The sequence below is a fragment of the Canis lupus genome, chromosome 24 (assembly GCF_048164855.1).
Source record: "Canis lupus baileyi chromosome 24, mCanLup2.hap1, whole genome shotgun sequence".
Lineage (NCBI taxonomy): Eukaryota > Metazoa > Chordata > Mammalia > Carnivora > Canidae > Canis > Canis lupus.
The window spans coordinates 18,602,216-18,623,373 of NC_132861.1; the positions used below are offsets into that span (position 1 = coordinate 18,602,216).

The 21,158-nt window shown below is 35.4% G+C and overlaps 1 protein-coding gene across 15 annotated transcripts in view; it reads left to right on the plus strand.

Annotated features, from left to right (window-relative positions):
* Positions 1-21,158, plus strand: part of ZDHHC20 (zDHHC palmitoyltransferase 20) — an 83,209-nt gene that overhangs the window by 53,074 nt on the left and 8,977 nt on the right. For 4 of the 15 annotated variants that reach the window (XR_012016321.1, XR_012016320.1, XR_012016331.1 and 1 more), the window contains 6 exons: positions 4,128-4,260; positions 8,524-8,650; positions 12,684-12,773; positions 14,231-14,346; positions 15,863-15,940; positions 17,367-17,782. Coding sequence is in view for 2 of the 15 variants with exons in the window: in XM_072795790.1 (XP_072651891.1) it covers positions 4,128-4,260; positions 8,524-8,650; positions 12,684-12,773; positions 14,231-14,346; positions 15,863-15,900 (504 nt within the window). In the remaining 13 variants the exon portion in view is untranslated. Of the gene's footprint in view, positions 1-4,127; positions 4,261-8,523; positions 8,651-12,683; positions 12,774-13,840; positions 13,886-14,230; positions 14,347-15,862; positions 15,941-17,366; positions 21,055-21,158 lie in introns of those variants that run through there. The other 11 variants (XR_012016325.1, XR_012016324.1, XR_012016328.1 and 8 more) reach the window with 11 other exon arrangements.

Sequence of the window (21,158 nt, forward strand, 5' to 3'; positions counted from 1 at the left end):
AAGTATCAGAAGTCCTAGATATAGCAATGAGGCAAGAAAAAAAAAAAGGAATTCAAATAGGAAAGAAGCAAACCTATTTGCATAATACATGATATTATATTTAGAATACCCTAAAGACTCCACCAGAAAACTGTTAGAACTGAGAAGCTAATTCAGAAAAGTTGAAGGGTTCAAAATTAGTTGCATTTCTATACACTAGTAACAGGCTATCAAAAGAGAAATTGAGACGCCTGGGTAGCTCAGCAGTTGGGCACCTATCTTTGGCTCAGGTCGTGATCCTGGGATTTGGGATTGAGTCCCACATTGGGCTCCCTGTGAGGAGCCTGCTTCTCTCTCAGTCTGTGTCTCTCATGGATAAATAAATAAGTCTTTAAAAAAAAAAAAGAAATTAAAACAATCTCATTTACACTTGGATCAAAAAGGTCAAAATACATAAGTATTTATTCCCTAGGAATAACCAAGGAGATGAAAAGAGACTTGTACATTGAGAACTATAAGAGATTGATGAAAGCTGTTGAAGTCACAAATAAATAGAAAATTAATCTGTGCTCACAGGCTGGATGAATTAATATTATTATAAAATGTCTGTACTGCCAAAAGCCATCTATAGATCTAGTGTACTCCCTAATTAAATTCCAATGACATTTTTCACAGAAATAGAACAAACAATTCTAAAATTTCTGTGGAACCACAAAAGACCCCAAATAGCCAAGGCAGTCTTGAAGAAAGCTGGAGGTATCACACTTCCTGATTTCAAACCATATTACAAAGATGTGAATCTTTGATCAGTTAATTTACAGCAAAAGAACCACGAGTATGCAGTGGGTAAAGGACAATCTCCATAATAAATAATGTTGGGAAAAATGGACAGCTACATGGAAAAGAATGAAACTGGATCCCTGTCTTACATTATACAAAAATCATTTCCAAGTGAATTAAAGACTTGAACATAAGACCTGAAACCATAAATCTCCTAGATGGAAAACATAGGCAGTAAGCTCTGTCACATTGGTCTTGGTGATTATTTTTTAGATTTGACCCCCAAAGCAAAAGCAACCAAAAGCAACCAAAAGCTAAAATAAACAAGTGGAACTACATCAGACTTTGAAGATTCTATACAGCAAAAGAAACCATTAATAAAACAAAAAGTCAGCTTAATGGGATAAGATATTTGCTAATCATACATCTGATAAGGGCTTAATAGACAAGTTAGATAAAGATTGCCTACAACTCCATAGCCAAAAAAAAAATTTTTTTAAATGGACAGAGGATCTGAGTAGTCATTTTTACAAAGACATGGATGGCCAGCAGGTACATGAAAAAGTACTCAATGTCACTAATCAGGGAAATGCAAACCAAAATCACAATGAGGGCAGCCCAGGTGGCTCAGCGATTTAGCGCCTCCTTCAGCTCAGGGTGTGATCCTGGAGACCCGGGATCAAGTCCCACGTTGGGCTCCCAGCATGGAGCCTGCATTTCCCTCTGCTTGTGTCTCTGCCTCTCTCTCTCTCTCTCTCTCGCTCTCTCTCGTGCTCTCTCTCTCTCTATCTCTTGTGAATAAATAAATAAAATCTTTAAAAAAAATCACAATGAGACTTCAACTCTTACCTGTTAGAATAGCTGTTATCAAATGATGCAAAGTAACTAATGTTGGCAAGGATGTAGAGAAAAGGGAACCCATGTACTGTTGGTGTGAATGTATATTGGTTTAGCCACTAGGGAAATAGTATGAAGAGTCCTCACAAAATTAGAATTACTGTATGATCCAACAATTCTACTGGATACTTATGCAAAGGAAATGGAAACACTAACTTGAAAAGTTAGTAACCTCATGTGCTTTGCAGCTTATTTATAATGGCCAAGTCATGGAAACAACCTAAGTGTCCATCAGCAGATGAATGGATGAAGAAAATTGTGTGTGTGTGTGTGTGTGTGTGTGTGTGTGTGTAATGGAATATTACTTGGCCATAAAAACATAGGAAATCCTGCCATTTTTGGCCACATGGGTGGGCCTGGAGGACATTACACTAAGTACAATAAGTCAGAGAAAGACAAATACTATTTTTGTCACTTACACGTAGAATCAAAAAAAATTTTTTTTAACTGATAACAGGTTGGTGAATGTTGGGGCAGTGGGTGGGAGATAGGAAAAGTGGGTGAAGGTGCTTAAAATGACATTAAAAAGTCCTGGGTATGTAATGCACAACATGGTGACTATAGTTAAGTGTATTTCAAGATCACTAAGATATAGTATATGTTAAAAGATGTCATCACTAGAAAAAAATTTTGTAACTGTGGTATGGATGTTAACCAGACTTATTGTGATGATCATTTTGCAGTGTGTATGTATAGTGATTCATGTTTTACCCTGAAGCTAATGTTAAATGTCAGTTATATCTCAGCTTTTAAAAAACAGTATGATCAGGGTAGATTTCAGAAGATAAGATTTGAGCGAAGACTTGAAGGAGTTAGTGGATATTCGAGAGAAGAATGTTTTTGAGGAAACATCTGGACTTTAGAGCAAAGGCCCAAAAGTAGGAGTGTCCCTACCATGTTTGTGGAACAAGGAGGCTAGTGTGGCTAGAGTAAAATGAGCAAGAATGGGACTAATGAGAAGTCCAGGCAGTGGGCCTTGGAGAGTGTTGGAAGACTGTGTCTTTCATGCTGAGTGAAACTGGAGCAGAGGAGTGACATGGTCTCATTGTAATGGATTGCTCTGATTGTGGAGCTGAGATGAGACCGATGTCAAGTGACGGCACCTCTTATAAGGCTTTTGCCATAGCAGTGAGTGAAGGTGGTAAGAAAGTCTCAGATATAGTTTTTAGAAAATACTAATCAGAAGTTTTTAAATAAAAACTATTTACTAAAAAAATTCTTTCCTAGATATAAATCTGTTTTAAAACAGTGGAAAAGTATATATGTAAAGTGTACCTTGAATGTACCTGAGGAGCTAAATATTCTTGTTTGTTTTCTCTTTTGTGTTTTTGGAGAAAATGTCAATGACCTTAGAGAACAACATCTTAGTGTTCCTTCAAAACAAAAGATTTATAAAACTAGCATTCAGGATAATTTTGTATAAAATTTGGTTTCTTAATACATTATCTCTATTTGTACAAGCTTTGCCGCAGGAAATCTACAGAGAGTTGTCCAAAGGTAAAATAACATTATTGCCATGCCATTCTTGTGACATTTATAGTAAATATGTATAATACTCATTTGCTTCACAAGATGGGAAGTTGAAGAATCACTTGTTATGTTTAAAAGATACTGTGGTTACTCTGGGAGACAAGAGTACAAAATAAATGTCAGAATAATCTAATGCTAAAAACCTTCATTTTACTTGGCAAACAATGTTTAAATCAAGCAGGACCACCTGGTGTTCTAGTGGAGTCTGATTTGCCCACATGGCTTTATTTTAAGAGCTGACACTTAAAGCCTTCCTCTTTCTCCTATTAATACATACTAATTTCTTCTAGGTTAAGATTTTGCTTCTGTTAAAATGAATATAGCCATAAGAATGGGTAACAGCAGTTATTTTAGTTCACTAGTACCTTATGGAAATGTATTTACCAAAATTACTTATTACCAAAAAACCTGTGTAAGAATTGAGTGAGGATAAAAGTAGAAATTGAACAGCTGAGGCATGGGGATATTTGCTGGGATGTTCCAAAAATAGAAATTAAAGAAGTGCATAAATACATTTATCACAATTAGTGTCTGGTTAGCAGCATGTATAATTAAAATAAGCAAATATTTTAGCATAGATAACTAGGAAAACTCATGTATATCCTGGATTTCAGGGGAAGCTTATGAATATATGCATAAAGTACAAAAGAAAGATGTTGAATTAAAAAGGGCATCTTTTTATTTCATTAAAAATAAGTACTAAATTTTTTTTAATGTTTAGGAATAACTTTTTAAATGACTTTCCACCTCTTATATGAGCAAGCTCCTTTGATAATGTCAATTTTCTGTCTTTAGAGATGTTGCTTTTGGATTTATCATCTGAATTTATATTCTTCGTATCTGGCAAGATTTTTGGTAGATTCAACAGTCTTTAGGAAGAATCACATGGTAATATATTTCAGAGGCTGACTGTTCTGACCTCTTCTTTTTTCCTTCCTCAGAATGAACTCTCTGATACTCGTGCGAAGTTCCACGTACTTTTCCTTTTCTTTGTGTCCACAATGTTCTTCATCAGCGTCCTGTCACTTTTCAGCTACCACTGCTGGCTAGTCGGGAAAAACAGAACAACAATAGGTACGTAGGATAAGAGAAATAATAATTATTTAGGAAAATGACCATAACTGGCTATGAAATCATGAGGACATACATGATGAAGAAGTATAAAATAATTCTGTATTAAGGTTACCTGTAACTGAATAAGAACAGTAGGTACATAATAAATGTAGTTTCATTATTTTAAAGATTGAGGACCTGAGATTGGCATTTATACATATTTTCAGTAGTGCATTGTATATAAAAGAACTAATGGTATATATATATATATTTTTTTAAGATTTATTTATTTATTTTAGAGACAGAGAGTGAGCATGAGCCTATAGTGGGGCGGGGATGGGGGGGAGGGCTAAAGGGAGAGGGAGAGGAGAGAAGCAGACTCCCTGCTGAGCATGGAGCCTGATCACAGGGCTGGCTCAATCTCAGGACCCCAAGATCACGACCTGAGCTTGAAACCAAGAGTCAGTCGCTGAACAGACTAAGCCACCCAGGAGCCTCCATAAGAATTTTAATAAATAAAAGCTATTTCCTACATTTACACAATGTCTTTTCAAAAATAAACCTATAAAAGTAGACAATTTACATGTTATGTGAAGGTTCATTCCCAAAATGCAAAAGAAAAAAATTTAAATCCTTACTTACAGCTTATCTTTGTGTGTGTTTTTTTTTAAAGAATTTGTCTATTTATTTGAAAGAGGGAGAGGACACACACACATACACAAGCAGGGGGAGGCACAGAGAGAGAGGGAGAGAGAACCTCAGTCTGACTCTGCACTAAGTGTGGAGCCCACCTGGCTCAGTCTCATGACCCTAAGATCATAACCTCACCTGAAATCAAGTGTCCAATGCTCAACCAACTGAGTCATCCAGGTGCCCCTACAGCTTATCTTTTAGCTAAAACATGTGTTCTTTACTTTTTTCTCCACAGTTGATTTCACACTGGCATGTTCCATGATTGAGGCTAAAGAATAGTGTTTTTGACATGGTTAATCATCTTCATCTTTATGTCAATTGACAGTAAAACTTACATATCACTAATATCAGCATTTATTTCCTTTTTTTGCTTATTTTTTCAAAGTGAAATATAGGGGAAGAATTCAGTAAGGTATTAAAATAATTGGACAAACATTTCCTAAATAAGGGTGGTGTGGTATTGTTCAAACTAAGCTATTACCCTGTAAGCAGCCACTGTGCTGGAACTGAAATATTTAGGCATTGGCTAATGTACCAAGATACAAAATAGGGATTTGTCACATTGTTTAATAAGAAAGTCAAAGACTCCTTGATATCTAAAGCCAGTATGTCTGCCAGGGGAATTAGAGGCAGGTGGGTTATAATTCAGAAAGATGACATTTGAGGGAGAGTTTTAGATATGTTTACATTTGGATTGATTTAATGTTGTGTCTTACTGAGTCATGTAAAGGTGTGATGGGCTCCAGGGTAAAGATTTCTAGTCCTTTCTTCCCCAGTTCACTCTCCATGTGGATCTCTCCTCCAGTTCATTCTATCAAGCCTTCATCCCTCTTCTGTGTAAACTTTCTCATATCTAGTAATTAGTTATCCTCTTCACAGACTACCCTGCCATCTCCTTACCTTTAATCAGTGATGATAATAAAAAGGAAGAAATTTCACATAGAAAAGTAGATTTATTTTCTTTTCTTTTCTTTTTAAGATTTTATTTATTTATGAGAAACACAGAGAGAGAGAGGCAGAGACTAGGCAGAGGGAGAAGCAGACTCCTCGCGGGGAGCCTGACACGGGACTCGATCCCTGGTGGGGATCAGGCCCTGAGCCGAAGGCAAATGCTCAACCACTGAGCCACCCAGGCCCTAGATTTCTTTTCAAAACTTGATAAATCTGGTAACAGTGGGCCCATTTTCCTATCTGGCATCCTTCAGATGGAACTGAGTAGTAGCTGACTGCTTTGGATGGAAGCCTGAACGCTTTAATTTGCCATAGTTTCAAGCCTGCTTCATTTCCTCCCCAGCCCTATAGTTATGAGAGAGGAGGGCTTTGTGGGAAACCCATTGTTCTGTTTAAACAGTATTCTTCAATTATTTTTGCCAGTGACTACATTAAGAAAGGCATTGTTTATACTGTGACCTAGTGCATGAACACGTTTATAAAATTATATAAATAAGCAAAAATTTTACAAAACACCATTAATCTCTACTGTGTGTGATGTACTCTAATATTTTCTGTTCTAGTCCATTAAAAAAGAAATGCTTTTCACACACACACACACAAAATAGGTATGAGAAACACCTATTAAGGTGTTTTATCCCATACTTTGAAAAAACTACCCTGGCACACCATTTCCTTTACAGCTCACCTTCCACACCCCTGGCCCTTGGCTAGTTCTCCACTGCTCCTTCCAGAGTTCTGTTCTGTTCTTTGAGGTATCACCTCTACCCTTCTCTGTAACTGTCACCTACGTATCTTGAGACCATTTCCCCAATTTAAAGTCTCTGGGATGTGATCATTCCAAATAGGTAAGCCTGGTCCCTTTGATTCTCATGGCTAATTGTTCCCATAAACTAAACATTGAACCTTTTAATCTCTTAAAACTGAAGAGCCCCTAAAATTTCCAATTTGAACTTTCCATTGTCCACTCTTCATCCTTGCAGCTCTCCTTTGTTGTACTCCAGCTATATTTCCTCTTTTACACTGCTGGCATTCTCCCAAGCATTCCTTTCCCTTTTGGTCTCATTTCTCACCTTTTTGATTCTAGATCCTGTAACAGAAGACTTTACCAACTCTTGACAGCGCTCTCACACTATACCTGCCCTGGCTTTCTCCCATAATTCAGTTGCTGAACAATGACCTGGATTAGTCTAGCTCTCCACTTTACCCACAAGTATGCTGGGGCTGTAGAAAGCTGTGGAAGGCAGTCTTACTCCCACAGTGATTGGTGCACCTACACATTTAAAGTCTCAGACCTCACTTGGGTCCTCTACTCTATTTGGCAGTCATACCACCTGTTTCTGAAAAAATTAGAAGTTCTTATTTTCTCCCCTTTATAACCTCATACAGACATTTCTCCTTTCAAACTCATCATTGTCACTCTGCCTGTAACTTCTTTTTTTTTTTTTAAAGATTTTATTTATTTATTCATAGACACAGAGAGAGAGAGGCAGAGACACAGGCAGAGGGAGAGGGAGAAGCAGGCTCCATGCAGGGAGCCCGATGCGGGACTCAATCCCGGGTCTCCAGGATCACACCCCAGGCTGCAGGCGGCGCCAAACCGCTGCGCCACCAGGGCTGCCCTGCCTGTAACTTCTAAGGACAAATTTTTTTCTGGAATCTAAGGTTAATCTTTAGAACTCTTCTAGAGGTTGTCCCATTCTTCTAGAATTTTCTTCCATAAATTTTTACTTTTCTGTATCATCAACCTTTCCCAATTTCTCTCTCCCTGGCTTCTTATCCTTAGCTTATAAAACATGCTAAAATGCATTGTATTTTTGAATTAAAAAAAACCTTTATCTTGTGAAATGTGTACTTTTCTCTAGCCCCCACTCTCACTTAACAGCCAAACTTGAAATAATGGTTTCTGATCACCATCTGCTTCTTTATCTGTCATTTGTTGTTCAAGATCATGCTCACATACCACCATCCCCATGACACATAAAACTCTATCAAAGGGCAGTTTTGTTAGATTTTGTGGGTTTGAGGGTTCTTTGCTAAGGATTTCATCTAATTTACCTTTGGATCTCAAACACCTGGTACTATACCATTCAGCACATAGAAAGAATTTCATAAGTAATAAATGAGTGAAGTTGCAGGAGATAGCATATCTTTTTAAAAGGTGAGATACATGGGACTCCTGGGTGGCTCAGCGGTTGGGCACCTGTCTTTGGTTCAGGTCGTGATCCTGGGATCTCAGGATCTGGGATCGAGTCCCACATCAGGCTTCCTGCATTAAGCCTGCTTCTCCCTCTGCCTATGTTTCTGCCTCTGTCTCTCACTCTGTATCTTTCATGAATAAATAAATAAATCTTTAAAAAAAAAAAAAAAGGTGAGATACAGTGAACACACGTAGATTTTTAGTAATATAAGAATTTTTTTCAAATTTTCATTTTATAAAGCTGATGAAATACTCAGGTGGTATTTTTTCTCAAATAAGTCTCAGAAACTTATCTTTTAATTATTACAATATCTTATTTATTTTAAATTATATTTATATAATTTTGATATCAAAGATTAAAGCAAGAAAATTGCTACTTTCCATCCTTGTATAATATTTAATTAACTTTTTTTTTATATATATATATGTACATATAACAGAATCATTCCGCTCACCCACATTTTCATATGGACCTGATGGAAATGGTTTTTCTCTTGGATGCAGTAAAAATTGGAGACAAGTCTTTGGTGATGAAAAGAAATACTGGCTACTTCCAATATTTTCAAGGTAATTTATAAAATGCAGGTCTCAGAAGTTATAGAATCTGTGATAGTCTGTCTCTGGTTCAATGTCTTAGGACTTAGAGAACACAGTATATAGTGATATTCTTAGGAGTTTTGAGAATGAAAACTCAGAACATTTTAATTATATAAAATATTTTATTGTTTGTGTTTTTTATTTAACTCCCCAAAGAGTTTGGGTATATATTTGAATGGAAAGTAGGAAGAAAAGATGATTCATAAAAATAGCAATCACTCTTTTTCCTTGAAGATGAAAATATGTTGTTTGAAGTAGAGAATCATAAGAATTTATGTTTATTAGCTGTATCTTCAAAGATTCTGTCACAGGTTATGTATTCTGTTGTGTCTTAAAAGAAGACAACATGTCATACAATTTTTAACTTCAAATTTAAATGAAAGTATATGCTTGAGATGATTCATAGTTTCCTTTTCTCCCAGATTCCCAGCCTTCTTAGGCCACCTATATACCAAAGTCATTACAGAAACGAAAAAATAAAAAATAATTTAAAAATATTTGAAATTCAAATGATACATTTATAAATGTTGAGCTGTATTTCCTATATTTTTGTCTGAAAATAACTTTTTGCTTTCACTTTTGAAAGACATTTTTACTTGACATAATTCTAGATATTACTTCACTGTCTTCTGGGTTACATTTTTTCTGACAAGAAGTTCACAATCATTCTTTTTTAAGTGTATGTAATGTGTCTTTGTTTTCACTGGATGCTTTTAAGACATGCTTTTTAGCACTAGTTTCATGCAGTTTGATTATGATGTGCTTTGGTATATAGTTTTCTTCATGTTTTTTTACTTGGAATTAACTGAGCTTCTTGGAATGGATTTTATAACTTTCACCAAGTTTGGAAAGTATTTTAACCATTATTTCTTTAAATACTTAAATTCTGTCATCTCCACCCTCCCCCCATTTACTGCAGGGACTCCAGTTACATGTGTATTCGAACACAGCTCCCTGATGCACTGGCCATTTTTTGTTCAGTCTTTTTTCTGTGTTTCATTTGATAGATCCTGTTGCTGTATCTTTAAGTGCATCAGTCTCTCCTGTGTACTTTCTCATCTCCTGTAATATGAAGGTTTCCACTCTAACTAGATAGAGCACAGACTAGTATTTTTTAAGATTATTTTCTCTACACAGAGATTTCAATGTTGAGTGGTTTTGTTTTGTTTCCTCTTTCTCTTAAGCTGTTGTTCCATTAACTGCTGGCTTGCATTGTTTTTGATAAGAAATCAGCCTCTCTTTTGTCTTTATTCCACTCTTTATAAATTACTGTGTCTTTTTTTGCCCTTTGGCTACTTTTATTATTTTTTTTTATCTTTATCTCTGATTTTAAGCAGTTTGATGATGTTCTTTGGTGTGGTTTTTTTTGTGTTTATCCTCTCTGGGGTTCTTTAGGCTTTTTGGATCTGTGAATTTATAATTTTTATCACATTTAAATAATTTTTATCATGTCTAACCATGCTCTCCCTCCACTGACTTTTTTGGGGGCACTCTTAAATATACATATGTTAAATTGCTTGATTGTGACCCATAGGTCGTTGCCATTCTTTACTCCCCCAGGCCCCATCTTTTTTCTCTATCTGCTAAAGTCTGGATAGTCTCTATTGCTATATCTGTAAGTTCACTGATCTTTTCCTCTGTGATGTCTGCTCTGCTGTTAAGCTCATCCAGTGATTTTTTTTATTTCAGATTTTATATATATATATTGACCTGAGCCAAAGGCAGATGCTCAACCACTGAGCCACCCAGGTGTCCCTCAGATATTACATTGTTTTTTATTGTTTAGCTCTAAAAGTTCAGTTTGGTCCTTTTTTATATGTATATAAATCTTATATTTCTCTTCTTATATATACATCTTTTTCCTGTTAATTCACAGACATATTTATAATCACTATTTTAAAATATTTGCTTCAGGATGCCTGAGGGGCTCCATAGTTGAGCATCTACCTTCAGCTCAGGGTGTGATCCCAGGGTTCTGGGATCTAGTCCCACATTGGGCTTCCCACAGGGAGCCTACTTCTCTCTACCTATGTCTCTGTCTCTGTCTCTCTCTGTCTCTGTCTCTCATGAATAAATAAATAAAATCTTTTTAAAAAATTAAGTATTTGCTTCAAGTTTTCATAGTCATTTCTAGTTCTTTTCTATTAACTATTTTTTCTTAGTTGTGGATCACATTTTCCTGCTACTTTTCATGTTAGTAATTTTTGGGTTTTTTTTTTTCATGTTAGTAATTTTTTATTAGATGGATAGACATTTTGAATTCTGTATATTAAAGTTTGCTGTCTTCTTTGGCAGTTACTAGTTAGTTTGGTCCTTTTGAGGCTGTCTTAAACTTTGTTAGGCCGTGTTTAGTGTTTATTCTAGGGACATTTAGCACTGCAGCAAAGGTGCGAGCCACCTGGAGTGTCTACAGAATCCAGATGTTCAGTAAGATTTCTCTAGTCTGGCTGGTCAGATTTAAATACCTTCTAGTGTGATAGGAGCTCTGTGAATTATTCAACATGTACTTCCCATTTGTTGTTTTCCTAGAATCATATGTGAAGCTTAGCATTCATCAAAACATTCCAGTAAAATGCAGTGCACATTGCTGTAGCCCTTTTTTTGCATATCTCCCTCTTCCTCAGCTCTGTCCAGTAGACTCAAGCCACCTCAGCCTCTTGAAACACCCATCTCTGTCACCTCAATTCAATGAGATTACCTTGTTCTACTTTTTTCCCCTAGTGGTGCTCAGGTCCTAGCAGAAAGCTGGGATTCACTTGGTTGGTTTCTCTTTTTTCAGAGACCACAGTTCTGTGTTGCCTGTTTGGAAAACAGTTTTTGTATATACTGTTCAGTTTTCTGGTTGTTCATGACAAAATGTAACATTTACCAATTAATCCATCTTGGCTAGAAATGAAAGTCCCTTTTTACATAATTTTGGTACTTTTAAAATGTGAAATTAAGATATGTCTGTACTTTTTGTTAGATTGTAAACTTTTTTTTTTAAGATTTTATTTATTCATGAGAGACACAGAGAGAGAGAGGCAGAGACACAGGCAGAGGGAGAAGCAGGCTCCATGCAGAGAGCCCAATGTGGGACTAGATCCTGGAACCCCAGGATCACACTCTGAGCCAAAGGCAGACACAACCACTGAGCCACCCAGGCATCTCTAGATTGTAAACTTCTCGAGGGCAAAGATTTTCTTCTGTTTTGTTCACTGTTATATCCCTAGTCCTGATAATATTACCCAGGGCGTCATGGGCATTTAATAAATATTTGTCAAATGAATAAATATTTGGAACTTAACATCTTGAATTTCAGTTTGAGCCTTTATGATGTCTTAAATTATTCTGATGAGCAGGTCAGTTACCCAGATATTTGATTACCTATGTTTGAGGTATCATAATCTTAATAGGCATCATAATATTAATAAGCATTATAATCTTAATTACCCAAATATTTAAATAGCCAGCTTCCCAGATATTTGAATACCTATGTTTGAGGTATCATAATCTCTATCATAATCATAATCTATTATAGACATATATTTTTTTAAGATTTTTATTTATTCATTTGAGAGAGAGAAAAGAGAGAGTAAGCAAGAGAGAGCTCAAGCAGAGGGAATGGCAGAGGGAAGGAGAAGCAGGCTCCTCACTGAGCAGGGAGCCAGATGTGGGAATGCGTCCAAGGACCCTGGGATCATGACCAAAACCAAAGGCAGATGTTTAACTGACTGAGCCACCAGGCACCCCAGGCATTATAATCTTTATAGTCTTAATTGATATTGTTGATTTAATATTGATTGGATATTGTTTTAAAATATACATAAATTATGAGAAGAAGGCTTATGTCTTCAATGAGGCTACTAACTCTCTAAATTAGAAAGTTTTAAGAATTATTTTCTGAAATGACAAGTTATGATAATTTCTTTATACTATGCTTTTGTAGAATGGTTGTTAGATTTGACCACCTTAATTTAAGTTAATACAATTTAAATTATTACTGATATTTTTCATTATGCAGCTTGGGTGATGGTTGCAGTTTTCCAACTCGCCTTGTGGGGATGGATCCAGAACAAGCTTCTGTTACAAATCAAAATGAATATGCCAGAAGGTGTGCTTCTGTCATTAAGTTTTTCATTATGCGTTATAAAGCAAACTGTGTGTGTGTGTGTGCGTGTCATACATATGTATCTGATAAATACAAGTAATAATTTGTAAGTCAACATAGATAGGGAAAGAGAAATTCTATGTAATTTTTTTTAACTGAGACCTAATGTGTATGTACTTAATATGTTTAGGATAACCATACTTTTTATCATCCAAACCAGAACACTGAAGAGTAAGAAAGAGAATGCTTACTATTAATAGTTGAACCAGGACAATCACATATACCTGGAAATGTCTGGGCAAACCAGGAAACATGGCTACCCTAACTCTGCTACATCTTTCTAGAAAACAAAACGTTCTTTCAAGATTTGATCCTTGGTTTATATCAGCTACATTTTTTTCAAAGAACTTAGTCATAGTATCCACTATTATATTTTGATAAACAGATTTAAACTTCAATGCAGAGATAATATTAATGAGGATTTCAGAAATACAAATGTAAAAATCCCTCTTAGAAGATTTTTCTTTAAAAAAAAGATTTTTTCTTTTTAGCATTTGTGTGGCAAGCAAACTGATTCATAAATTCAAAGAAATAGTTCATTTTAAATGAAATATTAAACAAGATAGAGATATTTCTGTCAAAGTAAAATAGTTGAAATTTTTATAGGACAGAAATAAATTGTGGGGAAGGAGGGATTATAAATTCCAAGCCAGCCTATTAATTTTTTTGTCCTGTCATATATAATTATGTGCTTACAATATAGACCTTCAAACCTCCAGTCTTAGGACCTTAGAACTCTAACATTTATTGTGAGTCCAAACAAGTCCCTAAAACTGTGTGAGACTGAGCTTCCACCTCTATAAAATGAGGATAACCATATGTACCTCCAGGGGTTATTGTGAAGGTTCACATCATATGTATAAAGCACCTAGCACAGTGTCTGGCCCATAGTAAGTACATAAGAACTACTAGTTCCCTTTTCCTTCTGTTCCTCCATTCCCTCCCTCCCTGGATCTCTTAGCAAGAAAAGTAAGTCTACGCTAAATCACTAAATCATTTTTTCCCCTTAGATCTAAACTGCAGAGGTAGAAAGCAGAAAACTTGGGAAATGACAGGTAATTTTTTTGTCCTGGCCACAGACATAGATCCTCACCTTGTGCTACTACCTTATGGCTTTTGATTAACACATTTTAAAAGTTTCACACCAGCCTCTGAAGCTTTTTCCTTTTGTCTAATTGTTTTCATTGGCACTGTTGGAATATAGATTTTGGGTCTAAGAGCCATTCAGTTGGGGGCCGGGGGTATATTTTTCTTTTGAAGATAGGGTTTTTTTAGAGTGCTGAGATCTCATGAGTTGCCCTCACATATTTAGGAGAAGGAATACTAATTTGCTGCTTATTAATAAAGTGTCCTTAATTGAGCATTAAACTATTTACTAAATTACCTCTTCCTCTTTTCAGTATTGGCTCAAATCAACCCTTTCCCATCAAACCGCTTAGTGAATCAAAAAACCGATTATTGGACAGTGAATCTCAGTGGATAGAGAATGGATCTGAAGAAAGCACTGTCAGATCAGGTAATACTTGTCATTTAAAAACAGTGCTTTTCCTGGTTAAAATGAAGATCAAACAAATTTAACAACTGTGGAGAAATTAAAACAACATGGTATTTTATACTAAGCTATGTGAGACTTTTTAATAAAATATCTTACAAATGGGGCATCAGTGTTTATTGGTAGCTTTTATAGAGAAAAGTTTTGAGTAAGTGTAGTGGCTACTGCTGTGTTTTGTTCTGTTTACGGGTGGGATTTTCTTTTGTTACCCAGGCGCATATTTCTTTACCTCCAGTGTAGAACGTTCTTTTGGCCTTCACTATTCTGAATAACATTTAAACAAGGTTATTTTCTTAGGGTCTTAACTTTGCTTATTTGAAAATAATTTTTGAAACGCTTTGTAGTCAAAAATAAATAAGAATTAAAAATTTTAAAAAATAAGAAATGCATTGTAGTCATTGCTGCCTTAGTATAAAAAGAATAAACTGAATATATTTTAACCTTTTCTTGATAACTCCATCATTTCCTGAATTATAGATGCATCATAGAACAGTTGGTAAGACAGAAGTGGTTTTTCAAACCAGATTGGGTTTTTATTTTATTTTTATTTTTTATTTATTTTTTAAAAATATTTTATTTATTCATGAGAGACACAAAGAGAGAGAGAGAGAGGCAGAGACACAGGCAGAGGGAGAAGCAGGCTCCAGGGGGCAGCCCCGGTGGTGCAGCGGTTTAGCGCCGCCTACAGCCCAGGGCGTGATCCTGGAGACCCTGGATCGAGTCCCACTTCAGGCTCTCTGTATGATGCCTGCTTCTCCCTCTGCCTGTGTCTCTGCCTCTCTTTCTCTGTCTCTATGAATAAATAAATAAAATATTAAAAAAAAAAAAAAAAAAAAGAAGAAGAAGCAGGCTCCAGGCAGGGAGCCCGATGTGGGACTAGATCCCGAGTCTCCAGGATCATGCCCTGGGCTGCAGGCAGGCACTAAACCGCTGAGCCACCCAGGCTGCCCCAGATTGGGTTTTTAACAAAGCTTGGCCACTTAATAGGCATTACAATCTAAAATATATGTGTGGCGTTTTTCATCAGCACTAATAACATTGTCATCATCTTGCACTGTGGGAAAATGGTTTGGAGGAAATACCCTAAAACTTGAAAACTATCAGAATTTCTGATTCTTTTTTCTTTTTGGCTTTTAGCAGCACTTAAGTTATTCTCTTGAATTAGTATCATTAGAATCTTCATTAGGACCATTAGACCCCATATGGGTCGAGGGAAAAATTCCTTTCATGGGCTTTGTAATTATTGCTGAACATCTTTAAAAGCCGATGGACATTTTTACAAATATAAGCGTAAAACCAGATTTTTAGCTCTTAGTGCTGATTGACTTCTGGGTTCTCAAAGAGGATAAATGGTTGACACCGTAAGTCTATTTAATGCTTACATAAGAGTTGCTTTTACTGTAATCATCAATTTTACCATTTAGCCGGAAACATAATACTTCTTTTTTTTGTCCTGTCATATATAATTATGTGCTTACAGGGACAAATAACCATGTTACAGTGGCAATAGAAAATTGAGTACCACTTGTTCATAACTAATCATTTGAATAAGAGAAAGGTAAGACAGTATAAAGGTAATTTCCTTGAACAAATGCAGTAATTTGCATGTTTGTACTCTCCAACAATTTGCAAGTCAATTTTTTTTAACTCTTTTAATTATATCAGCAAAATTAGGTAGGTCAAAAGAGATAGGTAGTTCAGAAGCGATTGGATGGTAACAGCTGCTTAAATCCCATTTTTCTTACCACTCCTAGTGCAATCTTTGTAAATATGTATGGTTAGATTAATTAAGAAACTAAAAACTGGTGTGGATTGATATGTGAACAACTAATCTTTTCAGTAAACAGTGTCTTGCTAGCTGTTTAAGAAAGAATGACTAATTAGGCTGCAAAAAAGACTGAATAAATTCACTGATGTGACTTAGTTGGAAAAGACAGAACAAAAGAGCAGTTTACCGAAGCCAACCACACTGATCAGCTGCTATCTGGCTAGCTCTGAGATAATAGCCAGAGGAAATTAATTTAAATAGCAATCAAGGACATTCCAGACAGATTAAACATAAACGTAGTACCAGCAGTGAGAGTAATGTAACTAAGTTGAACTGTGGAGATGAAGTGAACTCTTGTCTCTCCTGATGCTTTAGAACAAAAACTGCTAAGGAGCTAGCTCCGTGACTCAGCAACATATTAGGCAGCTATGAGATTGTTTTGAAGTCTTCCTAATAATATATATTGCTTATCTTTTGTTACATAACAAATTACCACAAACTTAGCAATTCAAGACAACATCCCTTTATTATCTCAGTTTCTCTGTGTCAGGAATTCATTTTTTTCAGTTCTCTGGCATCTCAATTAGGGGAACGTCTGCTTCCTTGCTCAGCATTTTTCATTAGCATTCAGTTCCGTGTAAAGAACCCAAAGCCTGTGTCGGAAGCCAGAGCCTAAGTCCTAGACAGGATCAGAACAGAGGCTCTCAGTCGGGGTGGTGTGAGGCTGGACTCCGAAGATGATTGGTGATTGTATCATGTGATCATGTCAACCAGAACTGTGGTTGTGGGATAGCCCCACTTCTAGGATTCTTAACGTGGGTGGAATAATGTGTAATGCTATGCTTGTTGAAAGCCCTCAACAACCTATAAATAATGTTGCTGTGGGTAATTCCCCATATCCTGTCGCAGTCTTAGGAAGGAGTAGGCAAGATGTCTCCTTAGATTACATCCAAGTTAACAGTTAAAGGAGAACTGTAAGAATCTACATCTTTTCAAATGCTCTCTTGATTGCTTCAGAGGAAGAAAGTCAGCAATGTCACTTATTTACTGTTTATAAAAATCTTTGTTATTACAATATTAGTACTATTAAAATATTTATTTCCTATCTTATTTTAGCAGCTTTATACCTTTGCCCACAAAACCATTTAATAAATCTTGTTCTTCGAAATATAAAATCAAGTTTTAACCAATAACTCAATTGTTTCTGGTTTTGTAGGTGTATAAAAACGTATTATGGACTGATATTTTCAGTTTTATTTGGAAGAAAATGATCAGTGGAATGAAATAATTGAAATATGACAGAAGATATATTTTTTAAAGAAGGAAGCCTTTGTGCAGATCGCCAGATCCACAGGAGCACTACTCCAGAGCAGGAAGATGCCTTAATCCTAAATATACCCATTTGTGCTACATCAACTTACTGCTACAAAAGTGACTTCATTTTACTTTGGAAATAACACTTTTGCTGTTATGAGATGCTACAGTATGAGCTATCAAGTCACATGTTAACATGGCATATGTATTTTTTTGACATTAGAGTTGTTTCTTAGTATCCATATAAATTTTCACTCCAGAAACAAGCTGAAAAGTTATCTTATGTGAAGTACATGTAGGGCGGTAAGGTGGCTGAAGGTGAATAATAATATTCATCTACTTTTGCTTGTACTGTATAAGGAAAAGGAAATAACTTTTTTTTAATTGGGTGTTTGCTAACTTATAATTACTGTTTTATACTTTTCAACATTTATAATAAAGTTTTTTATTGTTAACTATAAAATAACACTCAGAAAGATTCAGATATCTAAATATAATTATTTAAAGCATGGAGAACATTTGTATAATTCATTGATGGCTTAGTTCTAAGCATTAATACAACCATGTGATGTAGTGTTGTGCCCAAGGCTTAAAGGAAACTTGGCAGTATAGGAAATATTTTTGGTTCCCTCTACTTTTAAATTACTTTTTTGTTGAACTTTCATGGGTATTTTTATGGGCAGGGAGACAAAATAGAAATATTGGACACAGTAAGAATAGTGGCAGTGGCTAGAAGAAAAGAGGAATATAGGCAGGTATTGTAAGCTGTTAAAAATTATTTCTAGGGGTGCCTGGGTGCCTCAGCGGTTGGGCGTCTGCTTTCAGCTCAGGGCGTGATCCTGGAGTACCAGGATTGAGTCCTACATCAGGCTCCCTGCATGGAGCCTGCTTCTCCCTCTGCCTCTGTCTCTGCCTCTCTCTCTCTCTGTCTCTCATGAATAAATAAATAAAGCCTTAAAAAAATTATTTCTAGTCCTAAGGTATTTAGAATGCCAAATCCTTGGTTTTTCAAATGTCAGTTTAGGTGATTACTGGCAATTACTTTGAAATGTTTTACAGCATTCCTTTAACAGCTTAAACAGTGACTTAAAAGGCAATTTGAACAAGAGTAAAACTGCCTAGTGTAATTTCTTCTTTCTGGAAAGAAATTCTAACTGAAGTATCCAGTCTCTGAGCAGTGGATTCCACTTTTACTTGCAGAATTTTAAATCCGACTTCCTAAATAGCAGCCCCTGTCTGCCTGGTGGACCTGCATCTCCCTTTTCCTCTTGAAATGCAATCTAAGCAACAGAAATTGTAGCATTAATTCTGAGGGAAAATACTGTATCCTGTAAAGGAGAAACAAGGTAGAAATGTTATTCCTTACTTACCCTGTCTAGTCAAATATACACACAGAGATCAAAATAATTGATTGCTTCCTGTATTGGGTGGAGAGAAATCTTAACCCGCATCTGTAAATATCAACTGATACAGTTTCCCTGTCTGTAAATGGAATTGGGGAGAAAGGGGTGTTATGCATGAGTTGGACTGGATGACCTCTCACATTCTTTGATTCCTGATTTTGCAAAAGTAACCTTACATTTCATTCATCAAACAAATATTCTGTGTGCCAAACATATGCTAGGGATAGCTCTGTCATTTCCTAATGTAGCATAAATTTTATAGTCAACTATTCCAGATACTCACCTTAGAGGATTTGTCTAATTATGTTGGCTATACTAATATTAGATTTTAAAAGGATGTAATGTTTTTTTCCCTTGAACCAAAGGAATGAGTTAGCTTTGAAAATACAGTTTGGAATACTATTATAATGATTCTTGTACCTTTATTTCAACTTTGTTGTCCTAATAATCTTGACTCTAGAAAACTTCTAAGTATGAGAGCTAAGCGATAACAAAACATCACTTCATTTTGGCATTTTGTGTATTATAAGGAAATTGTGAATGTTTAAACCTACTTAACTACTTTCAGAATTGTTCTGGTACTTTTTGTGAGTATTTCTAGATTTAGATCAAAGGATTTGCATGCACCTGATTAACAGTTGAGGAAACAAGAATTTCCCCTTTAACCTATCCAGGCACTTTTGTGGTGGTATATCTTTCTCTTTTAGGTTGTATTTCACATCATCTTTAATAGCATAGCAAACACCTTTCCAGAAATTTTCACTTAAAGCTTCTTGCTTTAGTTACCTTTGCTTTAGTTTATGGCCAACATTTTCCCAAATGCTAAATATTTGGCTGTTTTTTTCATACATATTAATGGTTGTTCAGCAAGGGCCTACACGCAGTATGGGAGTCAGGACAAGGCTGCCTCTTTGGTATTTCAACTGGTATTGACTAGTTCTGTCACCTCTTTGCAAGAGAAAAGGTCAAATGAAGGCCTTCAAAATGTACTAGTACATCTTTGGTCCATCAAATACTTTGAATAGTTGTGGTGTGATATGTAAGGAAAATAAAGTTGAATTTCAGGTCTTGCCATTGCCATTAAAGACAAATTCCACAAAGTCGCGGTTTTACCTGGGTACAGATTTACTTGAATATTCAGTACCTGAGGCATCTGACCAGTGTAACTATGCCAAACCAAAGAGCAGCTGCAGTACAATAGTTATTAAACACGAACACGTTTACAGAGTTTAGTTCCATCTTTACGTGTGGATGATTTTTTAAAACCTTTTTACATATTGAATGGTTTTGATCCAATGTGTCATAAGTGAATTTAACTGTGTAAGGTTAGGTTAAATCAAATATGCAATGTTTACTTGAATTTTATTTCTTTTAGAAAGATTCTGACTATGTTTACAGGATTGTTCAAATTAAAGATTATCAGACACATGAGATGTCCATTCAATAATCTTTAAAGCAAATGTATATTAAGGGCTTAGTGTTAGGATCTGTATATTTGGGGCACTGAATAGACAGTGACTTACAAATATGTTTTGCTTACATTTTGTTCTAGGACTAGCACTGCTATCAATGGAAACTATTTTTAAAATAATCTGTTACTAAGAAATTAATCATATTTTTGCATTTCAGCCAAAATAAAGATCATATCTAATAATTTGTAAGATATAATATGTAAGCCTGAAATCCATGTGTGTTTCATATGATCTGAACTGTATTTTCCAATCTAAATTAAAAATGCAATATAGATTCAGAAAGGTCCATATTTTTCTAATGACATCATTTTATATTTTGTTGGGTTGCATAAAGAAGCAAGGAATTGTATTTGTACTAAAAGATTAAGAAAGCTATTAGTCAAGTTTATTATATTTGTACATGATTGCAGATGAGGCTATACCCATTTCAAAGAAAAGATGGACACTATTTTCAAGTAATCTTTAATATGTTTTTATAGAAACGAATTTGAAATACAGTTTACTTTGGTTGTCTTTACTTATCAAGTACTGTAAGTCTTGTATTTGTTTCTCATAAGTGTAATCTTGGACCATGACTTCATGTTAAGTCTTTGCTTTGTCTTTTGGATGGCCTAACCTACATTAACATGAAGGCTGAACATTTTTAAACTTTTTTTTCAAAAGTCATAATAATGATTTACTTTATTAATAAACAAAATAAAGTCCTGAAAGAACATTTTGGTGATGGTGGTGGTGTTGTTATAAAGTGGTATTTACCAAATGAGATAATAACTATTATTTTGGTCATCCTGAAAATTTGGTAAAATAGTGTTTAGAGAA